The sequence below is a fragment of the Pyxicephalus adspersus genome, chromosome 5, assembly GCF_032062135.1.
Source record: "Pyxicephalus adspersus chromosome 5, UCB_Pads_2.0, whole genome shotgun sequence".
Lineage (NCBI taxonomy): Eukaryota > Metazoa > Chordata > Amphibia > Anura > Pyxicephalidae > Pyxicephalus > Pyxicephalus adspersus.
The window spans coordinates 66,594,896-66,613,434 of record NC_092862.1 but is presented as its reverse complement, the minus strand read 5'-3'; the positions used below and the strand labels follow the sequence as shown (position 1 = coordinate 66,613,434).

Here is an 18,539-nt window from a genome sequence, read left to right as displayed (position 1 = left end):
CCAGGAAGATTCCCTAGCACCCATGATTCAATCTTTCTGCCAGCAAGGCATACTTAAGAAGGCTGGCTCTCCTTACAATACTCCAGTAAATCCTGTCAAAAAGCCAGATGGCCCATACTGCTTTACCCAGGATCTCAGAGCCATCACACGGGTCATGTCAGATATAACTACCATCCTTATATCAGTACCGCCTGAGACCCAATTTTACAGTGTTAATGATTTACACAATGGTATGCTTTTAACCCCAGGATCCCGGGTGCTAGCCTCCAGCCATGTACATGCCATTACTAGTCTGCCCCCCCACAGACAAAGAAAGATCTGCTCAGCTTTCTTGTCATGGTTAACTTTTGCAGACACTGGTTTACTGACTGCTCATACTGGGACTCATATCATTGTCACAGTACATCCCCTAGTGCTCTTAACAATATTCAATGGTTACCTGAAATGACTAAAGCATATTTGATGTTAAAAGAATCCCTGCTCTCTGCCCCTGCATTGGGAATGCTGAATTTCAATGTACCATTTGTCTTGTATGCTAGGGAAAATTGTAAAACCATGGCTGCTGTGGCATATGTCTCTAAGACACTGGCTGTTTCTGTGCAAGGCATGCCAGCCTGTCAGCGTGTGCTGGCGGCATTCACAATGGCTGTGGAAAGTGTCTCACTCCTAACATTGGGTCATGAGAGGATACTTTACACATCTCATGCCATGTTACATTTACTGAAAAAGCTCACTACTCAACACATAACAGCACAAAGACTTTCACGTTATTTTAACTTTTACGGCAGGAATCACTAATAAATATGTTCCTACCAGTAGTGGTCCTGTTGCAGTACTCAATGCCCTCTTAGGTCTTAAAGAGCTGGAGGACGAAGTGCCAAAGTCACATTCATGTATCACTTAAATACATAATATATCAACACCACGACAAAACTTATTTAGCTGGATATGCCGTGGTACAGCTCCCAGACACAGTCCTTGAAGCTGCCCCACCCTCTGTTAACTCTGCAGAATTAACCACCTGAGCGTTACACTGATTTCTAGATTTCTGTTCCAAAAGCGTCACAGGTTTTCATGAAATTTTTTTTTTTAAATTGTAGACCTGTAACTTACAGAAATATGTCCGAATAGGGTTCTAGTAGATATCATGAATATAAAAAATGTTTGAAACACACAATCATGTAAAAAAAAAAAAAAACTTTTAATAAAATTAAAGGAAAAACACAAAAATCAGCTTAAACAAGAACACATAAATAAATGAAAAATACTGAAAATGCGATAATTCGGTATAATGTATAGTAATATATTTTTCTAAAACACCTCCCTAGTGTCCGTCACATACCTATAGACAAAACCACATAAATATATTTTCTATTATTTTGTATTGGATTGGATACAGGACTTTGTATTAAATCCAATACAAAAAATTTGAATTTTCCGCTACGACCCTCATCGACGGGCGCACGCACGCGCATCATCAGGAATCGCCGAGGGACGCGTACGCAAATGCCGGGTATTCTAATTCTTTCCAAACTTCCATGCAAAAAGTGTTACATTTTTTGCATGGAAATTTATTTCGGATTGTAGGCTCTAATTCACCGAATTACCGCATAACTCACCAAAATATGTCCAAAATTTTATAAATTTAATAATTAAATTTTTTTTTTTATAAAACATAAAAAAAACATAAAAAAAAAAAATCTTTAAAAAAAACTAAAAAAAGTTAAAAAAAAAAAGTGTAAAATGTAATGTACAGTAGCTTATATAATATATATATAATACAATTATATATATATATTATATAAGGATTTCTTTGTATTGAACTCAATACAGCTTTTTTGTATTGAGTTCAATACAAAGGAACTCAATGCAAAATTTTGAATTTGCCGCCCCGCCTCCCTCCCGCGCCGACGCACGCAGCGACGTCACCGGGAAACCCCGGTGATCGTCTCTGCACTCGCCGGCTGGACACCGAAGAGGACAGACGTGTCCGGAGGAGCGGAGGGAGAAGGTGAGTATTTTTTTTTTTTTTTTGTTCAGCGATCGACGCTGGACAGTGACAGGCACAGGGATAGGGACAGGGACAGGGAGAGGAGGGAGAGGAAGCCGGCTGGCTTAGAAAAGAAAGCCAGCTGGCTTTCTCCTCTAAGCCGGCCGGCTTTTTCTTTTAAGGAGAGGGACACCCGACTTGGAGGACGACGCTGGAACATGGAGCCGACGCTGGAACACGGAACCGACGCTGGATTAGCACAGCGGGACCAGGTAAGTGGGGATTTTAGTGTAGGCGAAAAAATACGGGGTTAACCAAAAGAGCAAAAATATTTAGTGCGAGAAATTACGGGCTTAGCGCTTAGGGGGTTAAAAGCGCTCACCAGAGCCTGTGAAATTATGTCAGGAAAAGCTGTAAACATTTTTACTGACTCCTGCTATGCTTCTGGAGTCGGACATGATTTTAGGGCTATTTGGCATCAAAGAGGTTTTACCACAGCTGACGGAAAACCCATTCAGCACTCCGCATTAATTTCAAAACATTTACAAGCCATTCACCTCCCTAATCAAAAAGCCATTGTCAAATGTCAAGCACACACATCTTCCAATTTCTTCAATCCCAGGGGCAACAGACTAGCAGATTTTCATGCCAAAGCCGCTGCTCGGTCTACCACACCCACCACTAGCCCCCCGATACACTTCTGCTTGCCATCCCAGCTTCCACTGAAACCAACACACATCAAACACAATTACAGTCCTTAGCTACCCTGCAAGACATTGAATTCTGGGAAAAGGAAGGATTGACCTTAGATTTCTTTGGAATCTGGTCAAAAGGAGGGATAGCAGGGCTGCCCCAAATAGCAGTACCCCTCGTTGTTTTTAAATCCATGCTATAGGACACAAAAGAATTAAAACTACAACACAAAAAAAAAGCGATTTTGTGCCCAAAATTTAAAGGAACACACATAGGCTATACTTTCCCACTGTCTACCATGTGTCAGAAATAATTTGTGCAAGGAAAGAAAACAGAACAACACGAACATATGTTACCTCCACGGGGTCCATTTCAAAAGTTACAAATTGATTTCACACATATGCCAAAAGCTTCCAACGGATGCCAGATAATGTTACTACTATATTACAGATAGATTCAGCAGATGGGTAGAAGCTTTTGTAGTCAGGAAAGAAAATGCAGTAGACTGTAGCTAAGATACTATGCAAGGAGATCATTCCCAGATTTGGATGCCCAGTGAGAATAAGCTCAGACAATGGTACTCCATTCACTTCTAAAGTCACACAGGAAATTTAAAAAATGATAAACATAGAATGGAAGTTCCACATCCCATATCACCCCCAGAGTGCTGGAGTAGTAGAAAGAACAAATAGGACTCTGAAAGACAAACTTAGAAAAGCAACTGGAGGAACATTTTACAAGTGGGACCAATACCTACCAGCCGTACTAGCAGAAATAAGAATGACACCCAACCCAGGTAATAAACTGTCACCTTTTGAAACTCTAATGGGAAGACCTTTTCCCACCCCCTGGGCTAAAGAGCCTTTAACAAAACCCCTACAAATCAACCAACGCACCCATTCAAGCCCAGAGATGTAGTGTTGGTTAAAGCTCTACACAAGCACAAATCCTTGGATCTGCCCTTTGGACCCCCGGACATCATTCAAGCCATCACTAGAACAGCCATGCTGACCAGTGGAGGACCCACCTGGATACACGCCTCAGGAGTAAAGAAAGCACCGCCAATCCAGTACTAGGATGATGCTTCTTGATCCACAAGGACCAGCCCAGATACTTGTCTGTAGTTTTGGAGCCCTAATGGTCATATTCTGTCTTGTATGGGTCACAACAACTTGCCACTATCACCTTCAAGATTTGCCCTTCATTTGTCCCCAACCAAGCCCTAACCTAAAGAATGACTCTACCCTGTCTATGCATCAGCGAGGACTTGAGTATAGTGACTGGACTGATTTCCAGGGTAACATATGGGAACGCCTGACCAATGAAATATATAATAGCTCTAGTTTTTGCCTACCTGATATGCATAGTACTCAAGATATGTTAACATCCTGTTTGATTGCTGTCTCCACTCCACTGAGGCTACTGAAAGTGATCTACGTTTATCTCATGACCTGTAAACCTTTTGTAACAACTGTCAAACCTATGATTCACTGGAAAAATTTATGATATTTACATATACTATAAATATTACCCAGGGAGATGTGTGTTACCATATGCCTTGTAACCCCTTTGAAATACCCCACTGTAGGATGATAGTACTACGAAAAATCATTCAGCTTCCACGAGTTATGTATGCCTGAAACTTTTTATTTGTATGTAAAGGAACAAAGTAGTAGTTATCCTTTATTGAAGGATAAAAGGAAGAAATGAAGAAATAGAAGGAAATGTAAGGAGTGGAATTTTACTGAAGCTTGAAGTTAAATTACTTTTGTGTTTTTGCTAAATTTTTGTAGATAACTAAGTTGTGTTGAAACTAGTTGTACCCTCCTTATCGGTAAACTAACATCTGCTTCCCCCTAACCTTGAGACTCCCCCTCTCTCCCTTATCTTGAAATATTCCATGTTAACTACCAAGTGCATTCCACCCCGCTGTTTGACCGTTTAAACTGCAGTGTGATAATAAAGTTTTGAAAGTAATTTAACTACATACTGGCGTTGTGTAGTTACTCGCTTTCCCAGCCTCGTAAAAAGCAGAGGCCATCAGAGAGGGATAACTGGTTTGGGACCAGCAGGAGATTGCCTTAACAGGATGGAAACAAGCAAGTTGTTTATTGCAGGAGGGATATGCTTAATTTATGCCATGATTGCATGCTTTCAATCCGGCCTGGTCAATCAACATGTTCAGAGACTCAAACTTGGTGGAAAACTTGGTGAAAATGGCAACTCCCACTTCAGAGCCAGGGCAAGCAAGTGAAATGAAAAAAATGAGCACAAGCATAAAAGTTTATTTTATTGGAAAAGGGACATCACCTGTCATTTTTACAATCAAGAATCTGCATGCTCACAACTTTTTATTTTTGAACTTTAGTTCTACTTTAAGGTTCTGTTCAAAATAAAAAACAGTGCACTGCAAAGTACAGAACAATAATGCCTGTGCACTGGGATGTACTATAGTGCAGATGTACTATGGGTTATCCTAGATTTGCAGTGGACAATGCTTAAATAGGCTTAGTGTTGTCTATGCTACTGCATTCGTTAAAGCTGGCAGGAGTACAAGCTCGTCTGCCAAATCATAGTAGGCAATACTAAGAGGCTAACACAAATGTAACTTTTCACATCAATCAAGTACAGATTTTAAATATATTAAATAGGCTGACAATTATGTGGGAATAATTTTCTACCTGTATATTTTAAGGATTATATTACTTATATCAGATATATTAGGTTTGCAATTTTGGCTGTAAGCCAAAAAGCCAGGTATGATTTGCACATCTCCACGTAAAACTCTTAAAAATGTCCCTCCTCAACCTCATTTCTAATGAAATGTAAAGTATAAGATGCTTTTCTCTCATACAAGTCATATCTATGAAGTGTTATGTAAGGACTATCTTGTTTTTCAAATAATTGGGGATTTTAAGTGAACACGGTCTAGTGCGAAAATGCCTTTTTTAAATATTTTGCTTTATGTGAATTGTTTTTTCTATAGTATTTAAAAAGGAATGGTTGCCTATCTTTTTCAATGTCATATACATATACATACTTCTCTCCTATTATCCCTTCCACTCACGTATCCTCATTTACTGACCCCCACAGTATGCACCTCCAGATGTCATTACCAGTACTTGCATACCCACCCCCCGCAGCATCCTCATTCCTACATCCAATCACCACCCCGAGTGTCGGACCTCCCATATCCAACACAGTCTGATCTATTCACGTTACACCAACAGGTTTACTCCCTAAACCGCCCCCTAGTTTTATTAGGGGCGGCACCATTAACCATCCCAACACCTAAAGACATGTAAGCCTTTTGGAATCCCACGGCGCACACGCGAACTCATCGCGCATGCGCGATGCGTCCTCTAACTTCCTTTATTACAACAACCAGGGCGGAATCAACAGATATACCAGGTACAGCCTATTTTCTTTCTCAACCTATTCCATCCCTTTATGTCAACTCACTTGTGACCACTATACTAGCAACTAATAATAACATCACCATTTACTAATATTCCATTTACTTGCACTCTGCTGTTAACATACACCTAACTGTACATACAGAGTCCTCCCTACCCCACCCTCTCTCATTTTCACCTAATTTGAAGTCCACTCTGTCCGACTCTTTAGCCCCTTACCCCTCATTGTTGCTGTTGTCTACCCCCTGGCCCAGTATCTCAATTTTTGTATAACTTTGCATCCTGGCTCCCACACATTCTTTCCCATGACCTGCCCACCCTCATCCTCGGTGATTTTAATGTTGCAATGGATGAGCCCAACCTTCCCTCCTCAGCCAAACTGCTCTCCATTACCTCCTCATTTGGACTCACACAGCACATCAAAAACCCCACACACATAGCCTGACACACTTTAGACCTGGTATTTTCTAAACTCTGCAACCTCACACTCCTTGACAACTCATCATTTCCCCTTCTGATCATAACCTTATCCCCTTCAACCTATCAAACCCTTGCCCTCCCTTCCCACATCCCAGACTTGGTCAATAGCAGAGAGATATCCGTATCCTTGACCACAATCTTTTCTCAAACTGCCTTGCGTCCCTAACCCCCTCCCTCTCCAAAATCACCTCCCCACTGTCTGTATTAGTCTGTCATTTGCAATCCCTATTTAATGTACAGTGCTGCGTAATATGTTGGCACTATATAAATCCTGTTTATTAATAATAATAATAATAATATTAATAATAATAATAACATATCAATTGTACTTAACTTTACCTTATCCACCACCACAATTCTCCTTTTCCAGACCCAATTGGCACTTTTGAGTGCATCCCTCCCCATTAAATCGAATTCATCTCATCTCACAACATCATGTAAGTAACCTTTACTACACAAACACAATCATTTATCATCATCTTCAATTATCAACACCATAATGGTGTAATTGAGTTATAGCAAAACCACATATTATGACTCTGTTCTGCCATTCATACAAACTATGACATTACAATTGATCTAAATCTGTTTTTCTAAAAATAATACAACATATTGGTAAATCATATGTGCTACACTATGTTTACCACACTATCTCAACTAATTTTCCACTATGATTGGACTGTTTTATTTTCTATATTATATACTTTTTTCTTTTGTTCTATCATGATGATACCTTCTTGATCTGTAATATTAATATAATTCATTGCCAGATTACGCACGTTATGTAACTATCTCTATTGAATGACAATTGTGATTGTATCAGTTTATGTCTATGTTATGTATTGAATGGGATCACACTCTTGAACATTTACTAATGTGTATTATAACCTAAAATACAATATGTAGTTTACAATGTACAATACACTACTTATTCAAAATATGAACTAATTCACCCATTTATTATGCTCATATGCAGCCTGCAGTACAACCTCTATTGCAAAGTCCCCCGAAGAAGGCCTCAGAGGCGAAACGCGTCGGGACACTAACTGGGAAATTACCTTTATATATTCAGAAATGCTATGTTTAGCTATCAGGTCAAAAGGAACCCCCACAGTGTAGTTTATTACAGTTAAAAACCTAATATAGGTTGGTGTGCAATTAAGATAGTTACATGCACAGGTGGATATATCAAGGTTTCTGACAGATATTCCAGTTCAGTTCTAAGCACTGCTGAAATAACTACCAAACCTAACAGTTCTTGTTTTGTGCAGAAGGTGGCCTTCAACAAACTGTTTTCACATTGAAAAACTGAAAGCCAAACACCAGCCATCTCTGGAAAATATGGCGAGGCAACTAACTGTCTCCTAGGCAATTTACACAGATTTAGCTCCAAATGGAAGATATGGAGGATCATATCCTTAGAAACAATATTTGGATTAAAGGTTTACCACCTCTTCTACCCAGCCTAAGGATACAGACCTTGCTACCTGATTTCACTTTTGATACTTTTGAGTCCACTATACCCTGGGCTAGCAGTCTATGTCCCTCAACAGGCCACTATGATATTTGCCATATGCACCATTTTATTGGTCAAGGATAAGGATGAGCGAACACCTGGATGTTCGAGTTCGCCAGGTTCGGCCGAATTTCGGCTCAAAGTTTGGGTTCGGGTCCAGGTACCCAAAATCGTAAAGTTTGGTATGGACCCAAACTTTACAGTTTGGGTTCGCTCAACACTAATCAAGGTCATTCTTTGTCAGACTTGGGAATAACAGTCAATAGAGTTTGATTAAGCTACTTTGTAAATACTTCCTGACATGATGAGAAACACTCCTAGCTATTTCTCCTAGCGCCTATCCTGTGCCATTTATGTTAGGCTGGAGCCACTTACAGTTGGGGTTATACTCTTCATCTTGTTGTTCAGAATGATTTTCATTTTTACTTTGTTTGTAACCTTTCAGATATTCCAGATCTTTGCTTTGCCATGGGTTTAGATTTATTAAATATTAAAAACTGGTTCAGACTCCTCCCAGAAAAACCCATGGTCCCAAAAAAGGCAATGCCGAAACTCCCCTTTCCGGTGAAGTGGATAGCATTCTCATCCTTGTGAAGTCCACTTCCCAGCTAGTTGCTGAGCTTTTTCTATTTTTCTGTGAGCAGGCTATACCTGTTTCTTCTCTATTTTACCACTTATTTCCTGGGGATTCCTGGGGAGAATCCGCTTAAAGGGGGCAGAAGCTATATTGGCCTCTTCTGTACAGATGCTTGGTGCTGTGATTTTACAATGGCTTCCCCACATTTGAAACACTCCCTAGTGCTCACCTACCCTGTACCTGTTTGCCTGACCTCTTGACCTATGTTACCTATGCTGCCGTACCTCCACCTGCCCTTTGATGGGATGACTCCAGGGGCCAAGACATGGTAGCACCTAACACAAAGAGGCTAATAGTCACCAGGATTACCATCCCATCCCCCCCATGCAGGTTGCTCTGTTGAATACTAGATGCCATTTAGATTCCAGACCCTGGATGATCCTGTGTTACCTGCCAGAAGGAGGATCATACCATTATCATTTGACTTCAACATGGGAGGCCTGCGGGGCTAAATCTGACACTCCCTCACAGTAATTATACTCTCTGAGAGCAGGATATTAGCCTCAAGGGATGGGTAACTTTGTTGTGTTATATATCCATTTTTACCCTAGTCTTTCTGTTGCTTTGCTATAGCATGCCTTCCATTCCCTTATCTCTTCATTTTTTATTGTTCAAATTTCTCCTTAGTTCTTCTATATACATCTTTCTTTCCTCACCTCATCTTTTTTTTTCCTCTTACATTTTGTTCCTGCTGTATAGGGGGCTTCACTTAGCTATTTATATCAGGCACTTAGCTTAGTTTCCCTATTTGAGTTTAATTGCTGAACATGGGATATCTCACCAGCCCCCTTCAAGATACCTGCTGTTTTTTAATCTTTCTGATCCTCTGAGAAATTGTTGCCATCTTCCCTAAAAGTTAATCATCCCTTTTTATTACCACCTTCCTTTTTCTCATTTTCCCTCTTCTTTGTAGCCTTTCTTTGCATTTTATTCTTTACACTTGTTGCTCTTTCTGTGGACCTGTTTAGTTTCCCTAACCAAATTCCCCTCCCCACATCCTGTTCCCTAAAGCTGAACATTTAGAGATTTTTCTTTCTCACTTATGAATATACTGTTTCATAAAACATTTCTTGTTAATCATTCTTATCCCCACTGTGACTGACCTGTTCAGATTTGTCTTTTGTAAGTACTGGTTGTCTTATGGAAAACAAAGGCTATATGTGTTGTTACATGTATTGTATGCAGGGGTGTAGTCATTAAAAAAAAGAAGAGGGGGCATGGTACGTTCCCGCCCCACTACACCCCTGCCTGTGTCACTCAAAGGGGAAGAAATTTCCCCCAGAGTGACGTCACGATACCAGAACTCGCCCACTCTCCCATCGCAAGTCTGAGCCTTCGATGGGAGAATGGGGGGGTTGTGTTCAGAGAGACAACCGGTCCACTGCCCTGAGCCTGCAATTCTATATGGAAGACATGGTCTGCAGCTTGGGGTGGACCCACTAGAGCTGTGGACCACCAAAGAATTCTTTGTAAAAAAAGAGTGGGCATGGCGTTCCCACCTGTGCCCGCCCCACTACACCCCTGATTGTTTGTTTTGGTTGTTCCCTTCATCTTTGTAGTGACAACATTTTTTTCACTTTATCCTTTCATTCTTTCATTATATTCTATTAGGATTATATAAATATTTAATAAAAACCAAACAAAACCATCTTTTTTCTCAGGTTAACTAGAGTTCTATTAACAAAGGTTAAACAAATTAGAATTCTCTAGGAATATGTAAATATGTAAATGTCCATAATCTGGACACAGATGCACTTTAACATTTTCTGTTCATTTTTTTCACTGACACAGCACCAGTCCTGCATTCCCACCTGCATTACATTGACAAAACACTTAAATCTTATAGCATTTCTCTGGAAACCAAACCTTGCTATACTTTAAGCATTGTTTAATAAAACTCTAAATACAAATCTGTAGACAAAAACTACTAATACACCAGTAAAATATTCTCTTTTTATTATACACTCAGGCCTATCATATAAGTGTTTTAAACCATCCACTTGAGGATGTGGATCTGACGCTGCTGTGCTGTGACCAAGCAAAGTAGATTTTCCTATCAAGTTCGTAAGACAAGATCATAATTATTTTGCAAGCAGTTATTGTCACAGTTTCTGTTGTAACCAGTCACAAAAACCTTAGCTTATGAAATATTATCGCCACATAAAAATTGTCATTTTTTTATGCATAATAATACCTGAAGAATAAAATAAGGACAATAAAAATTTATGCTAAAATATCCTAAAATATTTTGTAACCAGAAAGCTAAAATCTCACATAGCCTTTAACATGATAAGTTTAGTAATAAGCATTAGCATTTGTAAATCTAAAGCTTTTATTAATAAATACTTGACGATCCTGGTTAAATATTGGGTAAAATAATTTTTGTAATTTTCGTTAAATGGATATGTCCAATTACCATTAAAGGTGACTACTTTTACAATTGGAGATGGTTCTTGACCAACTTGCATTAGCATACATTAAGTGCTGATTAGAGATAAGCAAATCAAAGCTGCTGAAAAGGAATTAGATCTGAATTTCTGGAAAATTCGCAACAAATCTGAATTTTCTCATGATTCGTGGTAACTAGTGTTGTTGTTCGAATTCGGGTCGTCCTTATGTTCGACCCGAATATGGCTGTTCGAATTCGGGTCGACCTGCCTCCGAATTTTGCTGCATTCGACAAACCCGAATTCGAATTTCCCAGAATGCACTGAAACAACTGGGCAGGGTGGGCAACTCCTCCATGCCCTCCAATTACAGCAGGGATGCCCCCTCCATCTTTGTTGTGGCAGACAGCCGATTGGCTGTCTGTCACTGCATGCCACACAGGCAGCCATTGGCCTATATAAGGCGAAGGCGTGCCTGCATTTCCCACTCCTGACAGCTGATTTTGAAACACAAACTGTCTTTGGGATTCTTGTTTTGTAGAAAGGATACAAATAATATTTAGATTGGTTTTGGTACATTAGTGTATTTTTTGGGAATATTGCTGTATTCTGGAAGTTTGTATCTTATTTTATTAGGGGTGTGAAATTATGAAAAAGACTTGTCTCTACTTGTATATACTAGTATACCTAACCATTCCTTATTTTTCCATCAATCTCCTATAAAATTTTACTTCTGCCACAGTTTGCAGAAACATGCTTAGTGATGCCTATAAATGTTTTTATAATTCACTACTGTTGACAAATATTTTTGCTGTGAGCCAACAAGTAAAAGATGCATAATGAGGCATGGGAATTGAAACAAATCAGGAACTACCTGATAACCTGGAACTACCTGACTACCTGGTAATTGTCGCTTTAATTGATGATGAAAATACGGTATATATATGGGTGTAGTTAGTAATGTACCATTCTGGACTGAAGAATCATCTACAACAATCACCTACAACAGGTATTATAATATGTGGCTTACTACATACAGAATATCATGTAAACTGCAGAGTTTTAAATACAAGTGTAGCTTTTCAATAGTTTTAGCATTAATAACATGAACATGATATACTAAAAAAGCCCAATATGTAATGAATGTGCTCATTTAGGGTGTGCTGTAAGTAATGCTATAGTAACCAATTACAATTTTGTAATTTTACAGAATAAATATTCCTCCTGCAACGTCAGTTTTGTTCTGTGAAGGAGAAGACAACCATGGAATCTCTAGTTATATCGTACAATAACATTTCAAAGAATCTTTACCAAGAGCTAATTGACAAAAATGACCAAAACGAATGCTTTTCTCCTTTGGCTATTGCAAGTGTTTTGACCATGATTGAATTAGGTAAAGGAGGAGAAACAGATGACCCGAAAGCAGAAGTAAGTTCCAAACTACTATATTGATACACAAGCAATTGTTTAAAACTTTTGTGCTCTGTTGTCAGTGCTTCTAGAATTACCAGTCCAGTTTAATATTAAGTACGACTATTTCTGTAACTTATATAAACCGGGTATGTATAAGAAGCTCAGATAACAGATGTTTCCTAAGTCATAATGCTTTGCACATCGTTGTTTCTTTTAGCTGTATTATTTGTATCTAGAAAATGATTGGAATATGTATTTAGTGCATCTCACTATATCATCCACATAATTCCTAACAGTAAATGAGCTGTAGAAAATATAATATTTTCACCTTTGTAAAGACTTTCATGACTAAACTCACTGAGATGCTAGCTCTCTGTCTGTCATATTGTTACCTTGGTGTAAATGTTTTTAGTCACTGACCTAGAATAAATGTATGGAAAAATAATTCTGACACTCATTTACAACATGCTAGATTCGGGTTTGTAGGTTACAAGTAAATCAATTTTCAATTATCACAGTTCTACATTTATTTATACACTATTAAGCGCATTTTTAATGCAAACACGTAGAGAGCCAGGTGACTGTTTCTGTGTAAAGCCTACTTCTGAACTGGCAAATTGACAGTATTATTTTAAGTTGGCTACCCATGGCACTGGAGAAGGGGATCTGTCAGAAAGGGAGTGTCTGCTTTGAGGTGGTTTTGAAGGTTTTGCATTATGGTAGTCTGTCAATTAGGGGGTCTGCAACTGAGAGGGTTTGCACAGAGGATGCTTTGCTCTGAGGGCAGTCTGCAATCAAGATGGTCTATTCTGATGGGTACTACCTCTAAGGGGGGGTCTGCACAGAGAGGGTCTATAACCATCTGGGGCTTGCACTCGGGGAGTGTGAACTGAGGTGATTTGACACTAAGGGGTTGTCTGTCACCTAAGGAAGACTTTGCTGAAAACTGTTGTGGTTCCCCAACAGCAAAAGCCGTATTTCTTCTTACGTATGTGTCTGTAACACCAGGAAAGAAAGTGAGAATATTGGTGTCACAGAAACAGAAAGAAACAGGCAACAAAAATATTGGCAGAAGTTTTAACCCTTCCCAGCATTGCTAGTTAAAAAGACAATCCCTGTTAGAAAGGTCTCCTATCACTCCTTTTTTCTGTGACATCCTGCCAATGTAAGAAAAAGTGACTGGAAGTTCATCCAATTTGTACATCATTATTACAAGATTGTCAGGAATTATTACCATCCCTGACTCTTCAATTCCTATACCAGTTCTAATAGTTTCCAATCAGTGTGGCATAAGTTTAGCCCTGATACCCACATGGTTACAGACCCTCTTGGTGCAGATCCCCCTTAGAATCGACCATCTTCATTGCAGACAGCCCTCAGAGAAGAACTTCCTCAGTGCAAACCCTCTCAGTTGCAGACCCCCCTCAGTGACAGACTCCCATAGTGCAAGACCTTCAAAACGACAGACTCCCTTAAAAAACATTTTCACTAGAGTTCTGCTTGAAGCTAGATAACATTTAATACATTTATGCAACATATTTGTATGAAATTCACCCTCTTTATAGTAATGATTTATTGTACAGGCAAACTGAGTAGCGTTTTTAAATTTTGATGTTCACAAGTCCCCTGAGGAAGCCTATTTAGGCAAAGTGCGTCGGGACACGCTGCTTTACATTTTTACACTTACTGCGACCATACATTCAGGGATTGCTTTGTCTAGTTTACTAGGTAAAATGTTGACCTGTCCCTTGCTTGATTCAAAATAAGGGGACGGACCATTCAATTTTATTGTATACTATTGTATTGTAAGTGCGTTCTATGTTACGAATATAACACACTAAACATATCAATAAAAGCTACAGTTTTGTTATATATTTAATTATGTTACAAACACTAATGCTGTGTCTTAGGAACAAGGGGGGGGGGGGGGACTTTTGGCATAGGTTCTTGGATATGCTCCCCTTGTGGGATCCCATTCCTCATTCAACTTGTTTAAACTGGGCTTTCTTTCAGTGTGAGAGCTGACTTTGCTGCTTGGTCAGTGGTTCCCCCTGGCTTTTGACTTACGTATTATTTTTTTTTATTTCCTTCATTGTGAGGTTGGTTAAGCTGCTGCAAGGATTCAGTAGATTGCTAGTGCCTTGGAGAAGTACACATGCCCTTCCACTTGGGACTCATAATTGGGGACCTGGTACAAGAGTGTCCTTCTGAGCCTCCCATGGGTGTTTTTCACCCTCCTTCTATCTGGGCTCCTCCTCCTATGTTCCAAAGTTCCCCCAGTTGGGGGGGGGCTTCTGGGTTGAGGGGCATGACCCCAGACTTGTTAATGTGTATTGTATTGCGTTGTTTGTTGGTTGTTCCTCCCCACTCCCTCGTTCTTACCCTCTACTCCCTTATTACTTCCTACCACGTCAGATTTCAAGCATTAAAGTACTTGATCCCATGGGCTCTTAAGATAACAGCATTCCTAGTCTGACCTTTACTATGGCCCCAGGGAACACTCCTATCTCTCTCAAAATTGTATCCCATAATACGCAGGGTCTGAATTCACCAGTCAAACGATACAAAGCTTTCCACTATTACCATTCCCCAAAGGCGGACATAGTACCCTCCAAGAAACCCACTTCACTAGGCATTCTTCTCCGTCATACCTTCATAAACATTACCCACTATTTTATCTTGCCAATGCTCAGAATAAACATTGTGGAGTAGCACTATGCCTAGCTAAACACTTAAGTTTCAGGAGATGGAGGTGGTAAAAGACTCTGATGGTAGGTCTATCCTGGTGGTGTGCACTATAGCAGGTCAACTGGTTACTTTTGTTGAATATTATGCCCCCATTACAGGCCAACTTGAATTTTTCAGAGATCTGCTAAGAACCTGGCCTAGGGCCCAGGACACTCTATTCCTATTAGAAGAATCAAATGCAGCCCTTGGCCATATCCTCAATAAATCGGGGTCCCCACTTTACAGGCACCCCCCTAAGCTAAGCAAATGATTACCATATCAATTGCGACAGCATAACCTAGTCGGTGTCTGGAGGGAGTCCAATCCTTCCTCTAGAGATTAGACACATTATTTAGCGGCACACCAACAATACTCTAGGATAGATCACATATTCATGTCCACACATTCTATACCCTTCTTCTCAGATGTACGTATCCCATCTTTTACTTGGTCTGACCATGACCCTGTGGTTGTTATGCTGAGGCCAGGGGGAAAGACCAAATGGTTTCCACCGGCGATTGAACGATAGCATTCTAAATTACATTTCCTTTAAATGGTCCATTGGACACATCTAACACTAAAAATTGGGAAGCTCGAAAGGCCACCATAAGGAGCAACTTTATGAAATTGACATCCAAACTTAAAAAAGCTCAATCCCAATTTATAGACACTAAACTCAAAGAATAGCGAGATGCCCTAACACGCCAAAAACAGTGCCCAGTCTATTATTTACGCCCTCAAATCAAGGAATGAAAAACAATCTCTGCTTGACTACCAGAGGAGAAAAGTCTCTTCGCTGCCGACCTGCCAACCCAAGGCCTATGCCCTGCCCAAAATAAAGTCATACATTGGCAGGAGCAGGCAAAACCCAAAACTAATTTTGGCAGAGTTTGGTAACTTCTGCCACAAATTGTATGAATCTAAAACTCCATTCTCTGCTACAGCGGCAGAAAAAAGTTCTCAGAAACTCTGGCAGTTCTGAAGTTTCTGAAAACAAACAGTGCGCCTTGCCCTGATGGCTTCCCCAATCCCTTTTACAAAAAGGTAAAGCTGAAGCTGGCCCTTCGTTTGGTAGAGTACTTCAACGCATTACCGGAAGAAGAAAGATTAAAAAGCGATGCCAATCTAGCACACTTTAGTGTGATTCCCAAGCCAGGTAAATATAATTCCCTGGTAGTTAATCATTGCCCAATATCTCCCATTACCTGTGATCTTAAGGTCATGACCAAAATCATGTCAATCCGCTTAAACTCCTTCCTACGCAGCTATATTCATCCTGACCAAGTGGGTTTTATTTCATTTTGCCAAGCACCTGACCAAACTAGGCAGTTTAGATCTAATATCCGCAGTCATTACCGACTGGGACAAATACAACCTTAAAAATGCTATGCTTCTGTCCATAGATATTAAAAAGACATTTAACAGCCTATCATGGGACTACCTCTTCTATACACTTCGGCGTATGAACTTTGACAGTATCTTCTTGCAGCTTTTAACTACTTTATATACCACAGCCGCAGGTCTCGTTAGGTGGTTTCCTTTTAGATGTGTTCCCAATCAAACGAGCACCAGACAGGGAAACCTCCTCCCCCGCAGTTGTTTGCACTGGCAATTGAGCTGCTGGCAATAGCCATATATAGCTGTCCCAACATAGGAGGTATCACCTGTGCAAAGACAGGGCATAAATGCGCGCTATATGTGGACTGCATTTTGATTTACCTTACCTCATCACTAATATCTATCCCGAACCTGCTCAAGATTCCTAACCAATTTGCTGATTTATCATACTTAAAGGTTAAACGTTCCAAGTCAATGCCCATGAATATCAACCTTAACAGGTCAGGATTTCTTATTTAAAACAGGCCTCTGACATTGAGTGGCAGGCCGAGGCACTACGATACTTTGGAATCAAACTCACCCCCAGTCCCCACTGGCTGTAGCAAGATAGTTATGTGTCTCTGTTTAAACAAATTTTCACAGACCTTACCAGATGGTCTTTCTCCCCTCCATCTTGCTTAGGGAGGATTGCAGCAGTTAAGATGAATGTCCTACCCAGAGTACTCTGTTTGTTTCATACAATACCAACCCATATGCCACGTAGGTCCCCAGACTTACTCCAAACCAAAGATTTGGAATTCATCTGGGGTAATAAAGGAAGTTGAAACAACCATACCACTATGCAGACATTACAACAGAGCCACATAAGTAGCTCAGCTATCTCGCACTACGCTACTAACCAGAAAGCCTCAATGGGTTGATATTGAAGCTCAGACACAGGGGCAGCAATCACCTCTATCATGTGGATCCTTGCCCGTTTGAGACCCAAGTCCCAAGATTGCTTGCCCCTACCTTCAGTATTCTTTATTGGTTTGGGACAGAATAAAACATCGTCAGGGCATAAGCTCAGCACACTCACCTCTTGCCCTACTCCCGGGAAACCCAGAGTTCACAACAGGGATGGAATTTGGTCAATTTGACTGGTGACGCAACAAAGGCTTCTTTAGGGTGGGGGACTTCATATCTGGCAGGACCATACTAAGCTTAGATCACCTAATTCAATCTAGAGAATTCCCCCCCCCCTTCTAACACTTCCATTATGCCCAACTCAGCTCCTTTGTAAGATCATGATGTCATTGGGTTCTCCTTCATACAACAGAACTCCGTGTGAAAGTACCTGCAAATCCCTAGCTGACTCCGTGGGTCAGATTTCTATTTAATACTCTGTCTTGTCAGTCCCTGTATCTAAATTCCTCTATATGAAAGCCTGGGAATCAGATATTCATTAAACATGGGAGCTAGATGGCTGGGTCAATATGGGACGCAATGTCTCCAAAATTTATCCTAATATGGGCCTGGTTGAATTAAACTTTAAAGTGATGCTACAGTGGTACATGGTCCCTACCAAATTTGCCAGATGCATCCCAGGCTCCTCAGTCCTGTCCAGTGGCGCAGGATTATTGGGAGAGAGTATTTCAACCTATGTCCCAGGTATTACATACTCCTATTCACCTGGGAAAGTGCCCTTCTGTGTAAAATTTACACACCTTTACCAAAATATCCTAGGAAATTCTGAAATTATGTATTGTTAGCAGCCAGAATTGCACTGGCTAAGACATAGAATTAGCGCTTCATCTCCCTGTCCTTGTTGTCAACAAAACCTAATTGGATAATGGTCAACAATAGGCTTATCTGCACTCTCAAGGACACCTGGAACTCACCTGGAACTCATGCATTGAACACTGCCCATCAGTATCGAGTTCCCCCTGACATGGACTTACAC

General features: G+C 40.2%; 1 protein-coding gene across 1 annotated transcript in view; it reads left to right on the top strand.

Annotated features, from left to right (window-relative positions):
* LOC140332065 (leukocyte elastase inhibitor-like) overlaps positions 1 to 18,539 on the top strand; it is a 45,878-nt gene that overhangs the window by 9,060 nt on the left and 18,279 nt on the right. The window contains exon 4 of the mRNA XM_072413364.1: positions 12,330 to 12,547. Coding sequence (XP_072269465.1) covers positions 12,383 to 12,547 — 165 coding nt within the window. The 5' untranslated portion in view covers positions 12,330 to 12,382. The remainder of the gene's footprint in view (positions 1 to 12,329; positions 12,548 to 18,539) is intronic.